General features: G+C 46.7%; 2 protein-coding genes across 2 annotated transcripts in view; one reads left to right on the forward strand and one right to left on the reverse strand.

The window, feature by feature from the left end:
• bckdha (branched chain keto acid dehydrogenase E1 subunit alpha) overlaps positions 1-801 on the reverse strand; it is a 44066-nt gene extending 43265 nt beyond the window's left edge. Inside the window, exon 1 of the mRNA XM_078533289.1 lies at positions 679-801. Coding sequence (XP_078389415.1) covers positions 679-789 — 111 coding nt within the window. The 5' untranslated portion in view covers positions 790-801. The remainder of the gene's footprint in view (positions 1-678) is intronic.
• Positions 775-15256, forward strand: exosc5 (exosome component 5). Its single transcript, XM_078533308.1, has 6 exons — positions 775-1251; positions 3821-3934; positions 7127-7248; positions 10368-10508; positions 11436-11525; positions 14831-15256. Exons 1-6 carry the CDS (start codon positions 1152-1154, stop codon positions 14927-14929), a joined length of 666 nt encoding a protein of 221 aa, XP_078389434.1. The 5' UTR covers positions 775-1151; the 3' UTR covers positions 14930-15256.
• The last annotated feature ends 881 nt before the right edge of the window (positions 15257-16137 follow it).

Consider the following 16137-nt stretch of genomic DNA (forward strand, 5'->3'; position numbering starts at 1 on the left):
TAATGAAGAGTAAAGTTGATATATCTAAGTTAAGATATGAATACAGTAAAGTTATGATTTAAAAGTTAAGTTATGAAGTAATCAGTAAGCATAGCAAAGTTGTGATACATTAAGTTATGAAGCAGTAATAAATAAAATTATGAAGTCTAAGTTATTAAGCAGTCAGTAAACAGTCAAGTTGTTACATGTTAGGTTATGAAAATTAGTAAAAAGACTATAGTGATGAATTATAAATCAGTAATGAAGCAGTGAACAGTGTAAAGTTATGATTTATACGTTGTTATGGAGCAATCAGTAAGCATAATAAGGCTATGATACATTAAATTATGAAGCAGTAAAGAGTAAAATTATGAATTGTAAGTTATATTAAGCAGTCAGTAAACAGTAAAGTTATTACAAGTTAGGTTATGAAAACCAGTAGAGTATAGTGATGAATTATAAATCAGTTATGAAGCAGTAACAGTGTAAAGATGTTTTATACGTTGTTATGGAGCAATCCGTATAATAAACTGTTAAGTTATGAATCAGTACATACATAGTAAAGTTCTGATTCTATGTTTAGATATTAAAGCCGGGCCCCCTCACCCGACCAATCAGCTACCAGTTGTCTGCAGCCTCAGCCCCCGGGTACGGACAGGAACATTTCCCCCCTTGGTCAGGCTGCAGGAAGTTACTTACATTGGTGGACAGGGCACGCTGAGCCCCGGTGAGGGGGAACCGGGCCCGAGAGACGCGGCTCCTCCAGAGGCCACTCCATCTCCCGCCCAGGCGCCTGACAACCACCGCCATCTTTGCTGTCTGTCCAGCCGCCGCCTGTCCCGTAAATATCGCCGCCCTCAGAGGCCAATCCCGATGAATCCCAAGCTGCTACCTCACAGACCGCACCACAGCAAATACATTGCAACGCGGTAATATTTAAATCAACGCGCTTTATCACCGTCGTTGAGTAAAGGCGAGGAATAAGGCGCCTATAGAAAGGGGTCTTTCGGGAGGCGCACGCTCCACGGATGCGACGTGGTTGTTATGGCCCGCCTCCCCCTTGATGATGATTGGCTGAAACGGCGAGGTGCTTGCGCCGGATTGGTGGGGGCCGCTGTCAGTCAGTGGAGGCCTGAGGTTCCTGGCGGCGTTGCGGGTGCTGGTTGCTAGGGATGGAAGAGCCCGGCGCGGAGAGCCAGCAGCAATTGCGGCCTTTCTGCTGTGAGCACAGCCTTCTCTCCAGGCCTGATGGCTCGGCCTGCTTCACGCAAGGTGGGTGTTAGCCGTTCGCTCCATGGCCGGCACGGGGTAGGGAATCAACTGGTGGCTCCACTCACCCCAATGACTAGTATCAGTCCCGGTGCCTCTCCATCTAATCCCTGTGTCCTCTCCATAGTTTTGTGTCAATTTAAAACTCATCTAATTGTTCATTGCTCTGTATCAATCCCAGATTTATCCCACTGATCCACTCTTTTCAAAGGGAGAAGGCGGGAGAATGGGGTTGAGAGACTTATCAGCCATGATTGAATGGCAGAACAGACTCGATGGGCCGAATGGCCTAATTTCTGCTCCTTTGTCTTATGGTCTTTGCCCTGTATAAATCCCATTATTCATTTCCACCCCCCCAGTCCTGTATCAGTCTCAAACCAATCTCACTGTATTAATTTCAAATGATCCCATTCTTCATTCCTCCCACAGCCCTATAAAAATCCCAATCTAACCCCACTGCTTCACTTCCCCCCCACCTCCCCCCCCCATAGTTCAATATCAATTTCAAACTAATTCCTTACCCCACTCTCTCCCCCTGGCCTTGTATCAATCCCAAACTAATCCAACTGCCCTGCTGTCTCTCCATAGCTCTGTATCAATTCCACATAATCCCACTGCCTAACTATCAATCCTCAACTAATCCCCGCACTCTCTCTGTAGCCCTGTATCAATTTGAAACTAATCTCATTATTCATTCCTTGCATAGCCCTGTAACAATCTTAAACCAACCCCATTACTCCGTTCTCTCCCCTTGGCCCTGTATTAATTTCAAACTATCCCATTATTCATTCCTCCCATAATCCAGTAATAATCCCAAACTAACCCCATTGCTCCACTCTCTCTCTTTCCTCTGTAGTCCTGTATCAATTTCAATCTAATCCCCTGCTCCACTCTCTTCCCTTAGCCTTGTATCAATTTCAAACTAATCCAACTGCCCTGCTGTCTCCCCAAAGCTCTGTATCAATCCCACTGCCTCTCTGTCAATCTCAAACTAATCCCAATGCCTTGCTCTTTCCCCATAACTCTGTACCAGTCCCATATACCGGTGAACCCATTGCTTCACCTCTCCCTGCATTACTGTATCAATCAGAGTTGACCTGCTTGCTTTGAATTTAAACAAATCTTGGCAGTTAACTGTTCCCTGGTGCATTCTCCATGGCAGTGCCTCTATCAATCAGATTCTACTTGCCAACCAATCAGCACCCTCTTATCATGCAGTACAAATTGTTGTTCCATTTGAGATTTGGTATTCTTGTAAACCTGTCCTGATGAGTGCAAGACGAAAAGCTTTGACAGCATGTCTCTTTTCTTTCAGCAGTAATCCAGAAATCCATATATCTCTGTCTTTAATGTTCGCAACGACTGAGCCTCAACAGCCTTCTTGAGTAGAGAATTCCAAACATTCACCACCCTCTGAGTGAAGAAATTCCTCCTCATCGCAGTCCTAAATGGCTTATGCCTTATTCTGAGACTGTGTCCCCTGGTTCTCGATCCCCCAGCCAGGGGAAACCTGCTTCCTGCATCTACCCTGTCGAGTTCTGTAAGAATTCTATGTGCTTTAACGAGATCACCTCTCATTTTTCTAAACCCCAGAGAATACAGGCCCAGTCTCCTCAATCTCTTCACAAAGGACAATCCTGCCATCCCAAGGGTCAGTCTGGTGGACCTTTGCTGCACTCCTTGTATAGCCAGTATATCCTTGCTTGGGTAAGGAGTCCAAAACTGTACACAACACTTCAGGTGTGCTTTCACCAAGGCTCTATACAATTGCAGCAAGACAACTTTACTCCTGCACTCAAATCGTGTTGCAATAAAGGCCAACATACCATTTGCCTTCCTAATTGCTTGCTGCACCTGAATGTTAATTTTCAGTGACTTATAAACAAGGACACCCAGGTCCCTTTGGACATCATCACTTCCCAATCTGTCACCATTTAAGAAAAACCCTGTATTTCTGTTTTTCCTACCAAAGTGGATAACTTCACATTTTTCCACACTATAGTCTATCTGCCACGTTTTTGCCCAATCAAATAGCCTGTCTAAATCACCTCGAGGCCTCCTGGCATCCTCCTCACAACTCACATTCCCACCTAGTTTTGCGTCATCAGTAAACTTAGAAACATTACATTTGGTCCCCACATCCAAATCATTGATACAGATTGTGAACAGCTGGGGCCCATGCACTGATCCCTGCAGTACCCCACTAGTCACCGCCTGCCAACCTGACAATGACCCGTTTATTCCTACTCTCTGTTTGTGGGAGCTTGCTGTGCACAATTTGTGACTGCCGTGCTTTCAACATTAAAACAGTGGCTGCACTTCAAAAATGACTAAGATGCATTGAGATGCCCTGTAGTCACGAAAGGTGCTACTTAAATGCCAGTCTTTATCTTGGAAGTATTGTACAATGGTTTAATTAAAAAGAGGAACTAATTATATTAATCAAACACTCTGGCGATTGGTGAAGCAGCGACTGGGTTTAAAAACATCTCGTCCCCTGCCGCAATATTCCCACTAAACAGTGGCTGACATATGCTTCCAACCTTTTGGGCATTTTTCTTTTAAACCTCAGGGGATACAACAGTCCTGGCTGCTGTGTATGGGCCAGCGGAGGTGAAAGTCAGCAAAGAGATCTTCGACAAGGCCACGCTGGATGTCATCCTGAAGCCAAAGGTTGGGTTACCAAGTAAGTGATGAGCTTCAGAGAGACTGTGTTGGGGGAGAGTTTCAGTAAGGTTACTGGGTGAAGGCTCTGTGGAGTTGCGGAGGGATAAAGGAGTGTTGTTGAAGGTCGCAGGGAGGTTAGGTGAGAGTTGCGGGATGAATAAGGATGCTGAGATACCGGAAGGATGTAAGGAGCACATCACAGGCTAAGGCCATAAGATACAGGAGCAGGCGCTTTGGTCCCTCGCGCCTGCTCCTCCATTTAATAAGATGATGGCTGATCCTCAATCTCAAATCCGTTGTCCTGCCCAATCCTTATATCCCTCGATTCCTTTAGAGTCTATATCGAGCTCAACCTTGAATTTCCTCAGTGACTGAGCATCCGCAGCTCTCAGATAGATAGTTGCAAAGATTCACAACCCTCTGAGTGAAAAAGCCTCTCCTCAGCTCAGTTTGAAATGGGGGTCCCCCTTACCCTGAGACTATGACCCTTAGCTGTAAACCCTCCAGCCAGGGGAAAGCATCCCCTCAGCACCTACCCTGTCAAGCCCACTCAGATTCTTATATGTTTCGATGAGGTCACCTCCAATTCTTCTGAATTCCAGAGACCAGAGGTCCATAGGGTTGTGGGGATGAAGATGATTGCTGAGGTGTGGGGTTGTTACAAGGAGGGTTGTTGGAGGTTATTACATGGGCACTGGAGTGTTTTAGGGACTGGGTGGATTGCAGTGGTCTTAGGGCGGAGGAGGGTGGTGGGTCATTTTCTCCCAATGGGACTCTTTCCATGAGAAGTCTAAGGTGTGTTGATTTTTTTTTAATACTTGAAAATACTGTACAGTTCCTTTAGACAATTTCTGAATTGGGAACAGTTCTCTGGTGTTAAGATTGCCGTTAACTCTTCTCCTGCAAGTTGTTTGCTGCAGTTCATTGTAGTTCACACACAACAATGCATGGTGGCAGCAGAGGGTTCCCCTTGCCTGGGGCTCTCTGGCAGCATCCCGATTAGAGTGGAACGTGTTGTACATCCTGGTTTTTAAATTGATGCACTACAAGAGGTTAATGCAAAAAAAGCGGGGCGGGGGCGTGATGGGGGACACCGAACAGTCCAGTGAACTGAACAGCCGAAAACAGGTCCAAAATAAAATTGTGTTGGGGAAGTTTTTTTTAAGGGGGATGAAAGAGGAAAATGGGAGTAGGGAGGGAGGGAGTTTGAGAGAGTGGAACTGAGATTGCTGAACAGCTGGAAGAGGTACATGTGAGATTAGAAGTCGGAGGACTGTCAGGAGAGAACAGGCTGCAGAAGTGGGGAAAGAGGCCACTAAGCCTCGTATAAAGGGCAAGAAGTTTTGAAGTCACTGTGTTGTGCATCAAGGAGCCAGTGGAGGTTCAGTGAGCGAAGAGGCAACGGAGCAGTGGATGCAGCGCAGGATACAAAGCACTGGTGGAGTTTTTTTTTTAAGTAAGTTAGAGCTCACATGGGGTGGAGCTTGGGAGTTCAGTGAGGGATTGTAGCGGTTTAGGGTGTGGCTGAAGACACTGAAAGCATGCATAGGTATTAGCTGAATTCTTAGAAGTAACTAGTGCAACAAAGTTTTTAGTCTGGTGACAATTCTGATTATGATTCATGCACGAGCGCTTTTTATAATAACAAGCTTTATTACAGTGACTGATTTGGTCTTCCATTTATATTAAATGACATGCAAGTAACACAGCCTAGGTTCCCAGGCTTCGCCTACTCCAGAAGCGCTCTCTGATATTGGAGAACAGCATAAGTCCTGCAGTGACCAGCTCCCGGCCTTCAGGCCCTCAGGTGGCTGCATTGCTTCTGCCCCTCAGTCAATCCAAGGGTAAAGGGGACCTGGTTCTATTCTTGTGCTATAATACCACTGTGGGCTGTGCTTATGTAGTGTGGTTTGCATGTTGAACTGAGGCTGCAGCTTATAATCATTTCAGCCTGTGGCTCTGTGCTACAAGCTTTGCTTATAGTGCAGTAATGCTTGGGCCAAATGCTTATTCTGTTCCCTAGACCTGTTCTTCATGTATAGAGACAAATTCAATTCCCCTTTTCCCCCTCATATAGTCTGTCAGTATGTTAAAGTAAAGGAATGTTGGGAATTTTAAAAAATCACCACAAACATTCGATCATTACGGATATTAATAGCACTGCGGTGATGTGGGAGGTAGGTGATGTTAACAAAGTTGCAGAGGTACAAATGAAATGCTTTAGGTTTGGGTAGGACATGGAGGTTGAAACTCAGCCTAGGGATTCGAGGTAGCACACTGTTTGATTTAGCCCGATTGAGTGACAAGGATATCGGGTGGAATTGGGCGCAAAATGTTTTGATGGTGGGAGCCAAATAAGATATAACCATTTTATGATGCTAGCACAGAAGGAGGCCATTCAGCCTGCCAAGTGCATGTTGGCTCCCTGCAGGAGCAACTCAGCTAGCACTCTCCTGCCCATTACTCTGTAGTCCTGCAATTTTTTTTTTCTCTTCAGATATTTATCCAATTCCCTTTTTGAAAGCCATAATTGAATCTTCTTCCACCACTCGCTCAGGCAGTGTATTCCAGATCCTAACTGCCATACTCTCAGGCAGTGCATTCCGGATCCTAACCACCAGTCTTAAATTTCATCACATTTCTATTTCTGTTTAGCTCTGAAGAAGGGTCATACAGACTCGAAACATTAACGTTTCTCGCTTCACAGATGCTGTTAAGCCTGCTGTGTATTTCCAGCATTTTCTGGTTTTATTTCAGATTTCCAGCATCCGCAGTATTTTTCTTTTACGCCGGTCTCTTGGGCAATGCATTCCAGATCCTAAGCGCTCGCTGCTTAAAAAAAGTTCCAAATATTAATTGAAGGTTCTAGCTTAGCAATAACTTGCTGCACATCCCTGGGATTAGATCAGTATTTATGGAGGAGGGTGGGGTGGTCCCACATACAGAAATGTGGGGTTTTAAAAAAAATATAAAGTGGGGCTACTGTAACTCACTAACAAGTGGGTTGATATTTTCCTGCTCATCCCAGAATGATGAGTCAAGTTTTGGGCAAAGTTAACCTCTGTACTCCTGTTGGTGTTCACCTTCCTGATGCTTCCCTTTCAATCGTGAGTTTGTTTGTGAGACATGGTTGTTGGATTTTACAGATTTGTTTTAGGTGTCTTTTCCAGCCTCATGATTCACTCGGGCCTTTTTCTTTGTTTGCTGAAAGGTGTCGCTGAGAAGAGCAAGGAGCAGATGATTCGAAACACGTGTGAAGCCACCATCCTGACTGCTCTCCACCCACGCTCATCCATCACAGTCGTACTGCAAGTCATCCATGACTCTGGATCTGTATCCTGACAGCAGTGATAGGTCTACCAGCCAGGCAGTCTCCAACTTTGAAAAGTCCATCATTACACTTAAACTGTGTCCATCACAACCTCATGGCTCCCCAAAGCGCTTTACAGTCAATGAAGTGCTTTCTGAAGTGCTGAGACTGTTGTAATGTAGGAAACGTGGCAGCTGATTCTACATAGTAAGATCCCATATGCAGCAGGGTCCCACAAACGTCATCTTTTAGGGATGTTGTTGAGGGATAAATATTGGCCAGGACATTGGGGAGTACCCTAATTGTACATGAAACCTATAAGCCATGGCACAGTGGATAGCACACTCATCCCTGAGTCAATAGGTTGTGGGCTTGAGTCCCACTCTAGTGACTTGAGCACATAAGCAAGGCTGGCACTTCAGTGCTGTGCTGTCGCAGGTGGCATCTTTCGAATGAGACATTAAAATGAAGCCCCTCTCAGGTGGATGCAAAAGATCTATTTTGAAGAGGAGCAGGGGAGTTTTCCCTGGAGCCTTGATCAATAATTGCCCATCAATTGACAATAAAAAAAAACCCAGAGATTGATTACCTGATCATTATAGTCTTAAACTACCTGTTTATTTGTGTAGGAGAACAAGATGTCAGGTCCCTGCTCACCCTTCTGGAGGACCCCATTAGTGCAGAAGCTGCTTCTCCTGATGTTTGTGTCAACTGCAGGGGAGTCTTTTCCAGTCTTGTGTATGATTGCACATATTTTAATGTGTGTGTATATATATTATATATATATATTTAATTCCCTATCAGCAAAAGAGGCCAGAAATTATGATTCACCTGCTGTTCCATTTTGGTAGCTAGTGACTCATGAAAGAAGAGGGTGTAAGTGCTTTTTATCCTGATCCCATTATCTGTTTTAAATAATCCCATATATTTTGAAACAATCCATAACAAATTGTTTCGGGATTGTGTTTTTTTTTTAAAAAGTGAAGGAAACAAATGATTTCAAAGGGTTTTGCAACTTGTTTACTAAACTCAGCCTCATGTTACAAGCACCCATGACAGCTTGAGGGGTGCAAATGCTGTGTAGACAATAGCAGCTTGGATTTATAAGGTGCTTTTAATGTTACAAGGCACTTGACAAGCGCCTTATCAGACAAAATTTAACGCCAGTTAAGGAGACATTAGGACAGGATTTGGTCAGGACAAAGGCGGAGAAGTGGAGGGAGGGAATTCCAGAGTTTAGGGATCAGGCAGCTGACGGTGCAATTCCCAGTGGGCAAAGGAAGCCAGAGCTGCACAGTAGTCCAGAATTAAGAGGTGTGCAGAGATCTTGGAGGGTTGTAGGGCTGGAAGAAGTGACAGATGGGGAGGGGCAAGGATTTGGACATCAGGATGAGAATTTTAAATCCAATGTAGATCAGTAAACACAGGCGATGGATGAACAAGATACGGACAGCAGATTTTGGATGAGCTGAAGTTGGGAGTGTGGAAGTTGGGAGGCTGGTGAGGAGACAGACTCACTACCAAATGTTCCTTTGCCCACATTGCCTCTGCCCATATTTGATGCCGATGCAGTACGGCGCTCCTGTGTACGAGCAGGCTGCAATTTGCTGGTGTCCCATGGCAATGGAGCTTAGGAGGGGCTAAGAGCTCTGACAGGCTGACTGCAATGTGAGGTTAGGTGCTGATTGCAAATCAGGAGATGTAGCTGCACACTGTGGTGTGAGGATGGCAGACGCACTCTGGCAGCCAAGGAGATTCACAAAACAGGATCGCTGGTTGTGAAGCTCAGAATGTGGACGTTTTGCACCAAAGCAGTGGCAGGGTTTACCAGCCAGAGCCACTACTTCCTAGCAACTGTGGGTGGGCTATGGTTCAGTAGGTAGCTCTCTTGCCTGTGAGTCAAAAGGTTGTGGGTTTAAGTCCCGCTACAGGACATGAACACAAAAATCAAGTCTGATACTCCAGTGCAGTACCAAGTGAGCGCTGCTTTGTTGGCGGTGCTGTCTTTTAAATAGGACATTAAGCCGATGCTGCATCTGCCCCCTCAGGTTGATGTAAAATGGCACTATTTTGAAGAAGAGCAGGGTAGTTATCTGTGGTGTCTTGCCCAATACTTAGCCCTCAATCAATATTTAGAAAAAAGGATTATCATGTCATTATCACGTTGTTTGTGGGAGCTTGCTGTACACAAATTGGTTGCCATGTTTCCTATATTACAGCAGTGACTAGAGTTCAAAAACATTTAATTGGTTGCACAGTGCTTCGGGGTGTTTTGTGTTCAAATCTTAATGCACAGAATTTACAAGTCTTGGAGGCTACATTCCATGACTTTGTCCTTTTTTATTACCTATCAAAACTAAACCAGTGGCCTTGTTATTAGAATGTTGCTGGCTGTTTATATGCTATTCTACTGTGGAGCGCCTCACACTGCAATGTCATGTCACAGTTGCTCTGGGAATCTGTGACTTGGGTTGATTTTGTGGGATGGAATTTTCAGATTGAAGCAAACAAAATATCTGAATGAAAGAATGAATGCACATACATTTATATAGTGCCTTTCATAACCTCGGGACACTCCAAAGTGCCAATATAGTCCCTTTTGAAATATATTTCCTGTTGTGCAACCAATTTAACAACATGGCCCCTCAAACATCGATGTGATAACCAGGTAACCTGTTCTATTGTTGGCTAAATGGTGGCCAGGTCTCCAGGGGAACTCCTCTTTTCTTCAAAATGGTGCAGTGGGATCTTTTACGACAGAGAAGACCTTACTTTAACGCCCCATCCGAAAGACAGCACCTCCGACAGGGCAGTGCTCTCTCAGTGCTGGGTTTTGTCCTCGGGTCTCTGGGTTGTGACTTGAATCCACAATCTTGCGACGTGGGTGAGCGTGCTGCCCACTGAGGCACAGCTGACACATCTGCACAGCTTTCATTTTGCAGCTTGCCACATTTGACGGGTGAGAAACCTGACAAATATTCTCTGTGGCCCAGTCTTTGTGGCGCAAGGTGGAAGGCGAACGAACCCACAACAGTGAAGCCGATTTACAGCGTTTGACACTTCCGTCCGTGTCCTTTCTGTCTTTTTGGTACCCCCCCCTCTGCATGTCACCACCTGGGAGATCCTTAACTGACTGGAATAGCTGCTCTCTTGCTGCCTGAATGCAGCCTGCATGGCACTGATGGATGCCGGGCTGCCGATGAAAAGCGTCTTCTGCGGGGTGACGTGTGTGATTGACTCCAATGGAGACATCCTTTTAGATCCAACGACCAAGATGGAGAAGGTTAGTGATCTGAAACGCTAGGGCAGTTAAAATCTCATCAGGCAATGTGCCTGATTAAAAATCTGGAAGCACTGGAAAATGATGCATCCACGTTACATTTAGGAATTTGCATTTATATCGCACCCTCAGGGCATCTGAAAGCCCTTTATTGTTAATTGATTCCTTTTGTAATGTCGCAAACACAGAGCACAGCAAGGCTCAAAAACCTGGAACCGGATGAGTGATCAGGCCATCTGTTTCTCGAGATATTGATTGAGGGAGAAATGCTGGCCGGAACATTCCCCCGCCTTATAGTTCATGCCACTGGATCTTTAACAGACCTGGCTTTAATGTGAAAGATGGCACCTCTTGACAGTGCAGCACCTCCTCAGTACTACATAATCAGTTAAGATACCCAATGGCCCCTGTAAAAAAAATTTTGGTGTGCGTGGCCTGTTCATTTCAATGTGCGATACCTTTAAAATATTTTGTACAGCTGAGCACACCTGTATCTTAAACAGGACAACATGCCTGCACGTTGCCTTCCTTTGCTGTGTGACTGTGCATGTGTGCAGCTTGGAGGGAACATTGGGTACCACCAATTGTTGCACTGCGTGGTCTCGTTAAGATTGCTGCACGGTTGCGCATCTTAAAGGGAACACTCGTTGTGCGTGACGTGTGTGTTGCACTGTGCAGTATGTTCTGGATTGTTGTGTGACTGTACACCCCCGCAGTTTCAAGGCAACATTGGTGGCATCCAATCCCACCTCTGATTCAGGCAACATTGCTGCCAATGGAGCCAAGCTGGCACTTCTGTTCCACAAACGTAAAAATTTCCCTGAAGAACAGTCAATTACGGGTGGCTTAATCGGCATAGTTGAAAGTCCTGTATGCTAGCTTCACTAGGAGGGGAAGCCCCTGTCTAATCCCTGGGTATGCTTGTTTCAGGAGGCTGCTGCCGTCCTCACGTTCTCCATCGACAGTGTTGAGAAGCAACTGCTGATGTCGTCCACGAAAGGGTCCTATTCCGTCGAAGAGGTATGTTTTTCTAAAGCTCGCATATCCTTTTCGTTTCTTCCCAGGAGGTTCTGACACATCCTGGTGCTGGCCGCATCATCTTCCTACCTCAGCTGAATGGCCATAGACTCACTACAAGAGGTTACAGATACAAGGGATCCAGACACATGTAATAAAAGGGCAGAGCTATATTCATTTTATAATCAATGACCCACTTAGATTTTGTTTGTTCAATTATCAGTAGCTCTTCAGATTGCACTTGGACACGCTGACAGCAACTCCAGTGTTCCTGGGATACAGCATTAGTCTCAGTGACTACAATAAATCGGACAGCGAGAAGTAAAGGGACGTGCCAACTGCACCAGTGCCATCAAGTCTGTGTCACCTGGCAATGAGTGTGTCACCACCTAACCCTTTCCCAAAGTGCCTACAGGACACAAGTGCCTGCTTCAGCAGCACTCACGAAGCTCAACACCATTCAGGACAAAACAGTCTGTTTGATAGGCACCTTAAATATCCGCTCACTCCACCACCAGCACAGCAGGGCTTCGCTTTGTACACTCTGCAGGATGCAACGCAACAACTCACCAAGGCATCTTCAGCCACACCTCCCAAACCCGCAACCTTCATCACCCAAAAGGACACTCAAGCAGGTGCATGGGAACATCACCACCTCCAAGTCACACATCAACCCAAATTTGGGATATATCACCATTCCTTCATTGTTGATGAGCCAATTCCCTAACAGCAGCACTGTGGATATATCTTTAGATCCTTATTATCTAGTAATATATAAACTCCCATTATATGTAGAAATACATGGAACGTACAGCACAGAAACAGGCCATTTGGCCACACTGGTCCATATCTATGTTTATTCCCCACATGAGCCTCATCCCACTCTACTTTATCTAACCCTATCAGCAATTCCTTTTATTCCCTAGTGAAGAAAATGGGAATGGGATCAAATCCCTGTTTGGGAGAGAGAGCTCAGGTTGTTTGGTTAAATTGTTTCCTTGTGTACTGAAAGATTCTACACTAATTGTGCCTATTTTGAGTACTTGCCCTCAGGGAGAACTAGAACTACGGGTTAAAGGACAGACCAGATGAAAGACCACTTTACTTCAGCACCGTGTGCTACCATGAGCAGCCACAGGACAGATCTAGTTATGGGAGCTAGGCCATATCACCAGATTGTCTCCCTTTTTTTTTGCAGCCCTTCATCTTTCAGGGATACAATTCCTGTGGACATCAGATACCACCCTCTGCTTCCCATCTCCTGTGGAACCCTTCATGTGTGCGCCCAGAAGTGTGGCTGAGGTAGTCAACTGTGGGGGCATCACAACTGAGGCCCACTCTGTGCTCCTAGGACATGCGTGTGCATGTACACCTGCCAGCAAGGGTGGGTGTGTGTTAGAGCCCAGGAAACTGAGACTAATTGTAGCAACCTTACTGACACAATGACCAAGATTGGCAGTTCAACGTGGGCCAGGGTAGTGAGGACAGCGAGAAGGAGGGTCAAACCTGGTACTCTCCGAGCCTTCTATGGCTCAGTGCCAGATTGCCACTGCATTTAATCAGCTGTGGTACAGTGAAATGGTTTGTCAGAGAAAGCCACATGCAGACAATGTTGGCTCTGTTGGGGGTCTGCGTGACTCAATACTGCAATGCCTTTACCCACAGGAGGCATCAAGGAGATTGTTCTTTATATTCGAAATAGTCTTGAGTCCATTTTATTTTTGCATCGTGTATTCTTTGCTCGTCTCCATATGGCTGCAGTGAGTGTCTCTCCCGATCCAGTGTTTATCAGATCTAATTATTCTTTAATAATCTACATGTGCGTGGGCTGCTTCACAATCTGGATCATTTGTAAAGTGCTGCAGGGTAGAATCCTGACACCTGCTCCTTGAGGTTGGGCACAGTGTGAACTTCCATCTTCTGCTGTCAACAGGCACTGTGCCTGTGTGGCGCAGGGCTTCATTAGCAAGTGTGCAGGCTTGTTGCTGCCTGAACCCAGTGAACTGTGTAGGAGCTTTCTCAGAATAGACGGTCTGACATGTGAATTGAAAAGGCTGGTAACTTGCTTGGCCCCTAGTTGGTGGACTCAACACTCAGTGCACAGATGTGAGCATGTCAACATTCCCTGTTGGTTTATGGTGAATGTGTAAAAATAAATTTACAAGGATGACACCTGAACTCAGGAGTTATAAGTATCAGGAAAGATTGAACAGGCTGCGGCTCTACTGTCCAGAAAAGAGAAGGCTGAGGGGCGACCAAATAGAGATCTTGATAATTATGACTAGCTTGATACGATAGATGTAGAGAAGCTGTTTGCACTTGTGCAAAGTCCAAAACTTAGGAGCCGCAAATATAAGATAGTCACTAATAATTTTAATAAGGAGCTCAGGTGAAACTTTTACCCAGAGAATGGTCAGAATGTGGAACTTGCTACCTCATGGAGTGTTTGAGGCAAATAGCATAGAGGCATGTAAGAGGAAGCTGGATAAGCACATGAGTGAGAAGGGAATAGAAGGTTATGTTGACAGAGTTAGATAAAGGGTGCAGGAAAGGCTCGTGTGGAGCACAAACTCCAGCAACAACAATGATGGCTTGCGTTTGTAAAGTGCCTTGAATGTAGTCAAACATCCCAAGGGGGTTCACAGGAGCACTTTCAAACGACATTTGACACTGAGCCATATCAGGGGGACCAAAAATTTGGTCAAAGAGGGAGGTTTTAAAAAGAGTCATTAAGTAGAAGAGAGAGTTAGACGAGGGAATTCCGGAGCTTGGGGCCTAGGCAGCTGAAGGCACGGCTTCCGATGGTAGAGCGACTAAAATCGGGAAAGTGCAAGAGGCCAAAATTGAAGGAGTGCAGAGATTTCAGAGGGCAACATTCCTTCTAATTTCTCTTTTGGTTTTGTGCTGCCTACTCATTGAAGTGTGTGAACCCTTCAAACCTTTATGTGCGGCCACACGCAGAGTAACTTAAAGTTATTTGGTCTGTTATAGGGAATATTAGCTGTAGGGCTAGAGGAGGCTTCAGAGATGGGGGGTGGACAGGCATGGACCTATGGTGAATGGCCTTTTTCTGTGCTTTAAATTCTGTATAAAGGCTTTGAGTGAGTTAGTCCCTGCTTTCCCACCCCTCTCAATGTACAATTTTCTAATAATCTCAAGCTGTACATGACACTGATGGTATTTAGGTAACACTTCCTTCCTCAACATTCAGTATTTAAATACTCGGGCCCCTCCTCTGTGCAGAGTTCTGGGGGGGACAACTAAGGCATTCTGCATGCTGTCGCTAATGCTCCTGTCTCTTCACATAGCTCCAGCAGTGTGTTGCAATGTGCCAGAAAGCAGCAGAGAAAATCTTCCAGTTCTACAGGGACTCGGTGAGCAGGAGGTACTCGAAACTGAACGAATAAAGCTGGGGGCAGCAGTGTGCAAAGGGTCTTCAGCAAAGTCAAGTCCTCTCACATCCAGAACGAGGCCGATGGACACAGTCTCTGGTGGAGAGCAGCGATTGTGCTTTGCTTCTGTCGTGTTCCTGAGCCCTCCACGGTAACTGTTGGTTGATCCTGTAGATAATGTGGTTATTCTGAGCTGGTGAGCGTCTGAGAGAAACGGTAACCCTCACCAGCCCCCAGCACTGAGGCTTACTTCACGAAACGTGCCAAACACCCGCTGAGCGTATATCTGGGAGTCAGGAAGAAGGAGCCCTGTTTTTTAAAATAAAATTTAATGCTAATGAATTCTAGTTTGGTTTCATGCTAATTTTGCATTATCCAGCAACGTCCCTTCAAATCTGACAAGCAGGGTTCACAATAAGTAAAAATCTGGTTTATTTACCCACTGCCATCACTGGCAACTCAGGTTTCAGTACCTGCCCTGGGAGCAAATAAAATCAGGAAATCCTGGAAAAACTCAGCAGGTCTGGTAGGATGTGTGGAGAGTGAAATAGAGTTAACGTTTCGAGTCGAATCTCATTCTTTGGAACTCGTTGTTTTATAACATGGTTGTTCCTGCCTTCTGTACTTCAACAACAAAGTTGCAGATTTGTGACAATTTTCTTTCCCTACCGATGGCGCCAACCCTCCCCGGGGTGTGGGTTCCCCAGACGCCGACCCTCCCCGGGGTGCGGGTTCCCCGGGCGCCGACCCTCCCCGGGGTGCGGGTTCCCCGGGCGCCGACCCTCCCCGGGGTGCGGGTTACCCAGACGCCGACCCTCCCCGGGGTGCGGGTTCCCCGGGCGCCGACCCTCCCCGGGGTGCGGGTTCCCCAGACGCCGACCCTCCCCGGGGTGCGGGTTCCCCGGGCGCCGACCCTCCCCGGGGTGCGGGTTCCCCGGGCGCCGACCCTCCCCGGGGTGCGGGTTCCCCGGGCGCCGACCCTCCCCGGGGTGCGGGTTCCCCGGGCGCCGACCCTCCCCGGGGTGCGGGTTCCCCGGGCGCCGACCCTCCCCGGGGTGCGGGTTCCCCGGGCGCCGACCCTCCCCGGGGTGCGGGTTCCCCGGGCGCCGACCCTCCCCGGGGTGCGGGTTCCCCGGGCGCCGACCCTCCCCGGGGTGCGGGTTCCCCGGGCGCCGACCCTCCCCGGGGTGCGGGTTCCCCGGGCGCCGACCCTCCCCGGGGTG

Source organism: Cetorhinus maximus, chromosome 32, assembly GCF_964194155.1.
Source record: "Cetorhinus maximus chromosome 32, sCetMax3.hap1.1, whole genome shotgun sequence".
In the NCBI taxonomy this organism is placed as follows: Eukaryota; Metazoa; Chordata; class Chondrichthyes; order Lamniformes; family Cetorhinidae; genus Cetorhinus; species Cetorhinus maximus.

Excerpts from the sequence above, each read along its gene's own strand:
- exosc5 (XM_078533308.1), top strand. The coding sequence starts at position 1,152 with ATGGAAGAGCCCGGCGCGGAGAGCCAGCAGCAATTGCGGCCTTTCTGC. Across the intron at positions 10,509-11,435 it reads CAACGACCAAGATGGAGAAG|GAGGCTGCTGCCGTCCTCAC; the intron begins GTTAGTGATCTG and ends TGCTTGTTTCAG. Across the intron at positions 11,526-14,830 it reads GGTCCTATTCCGTCGAAGAG|CTCCAGCAGTGTGTTGCAAT; the intron begins GTATGTTTTTCT and ends CTCTTCACATAG.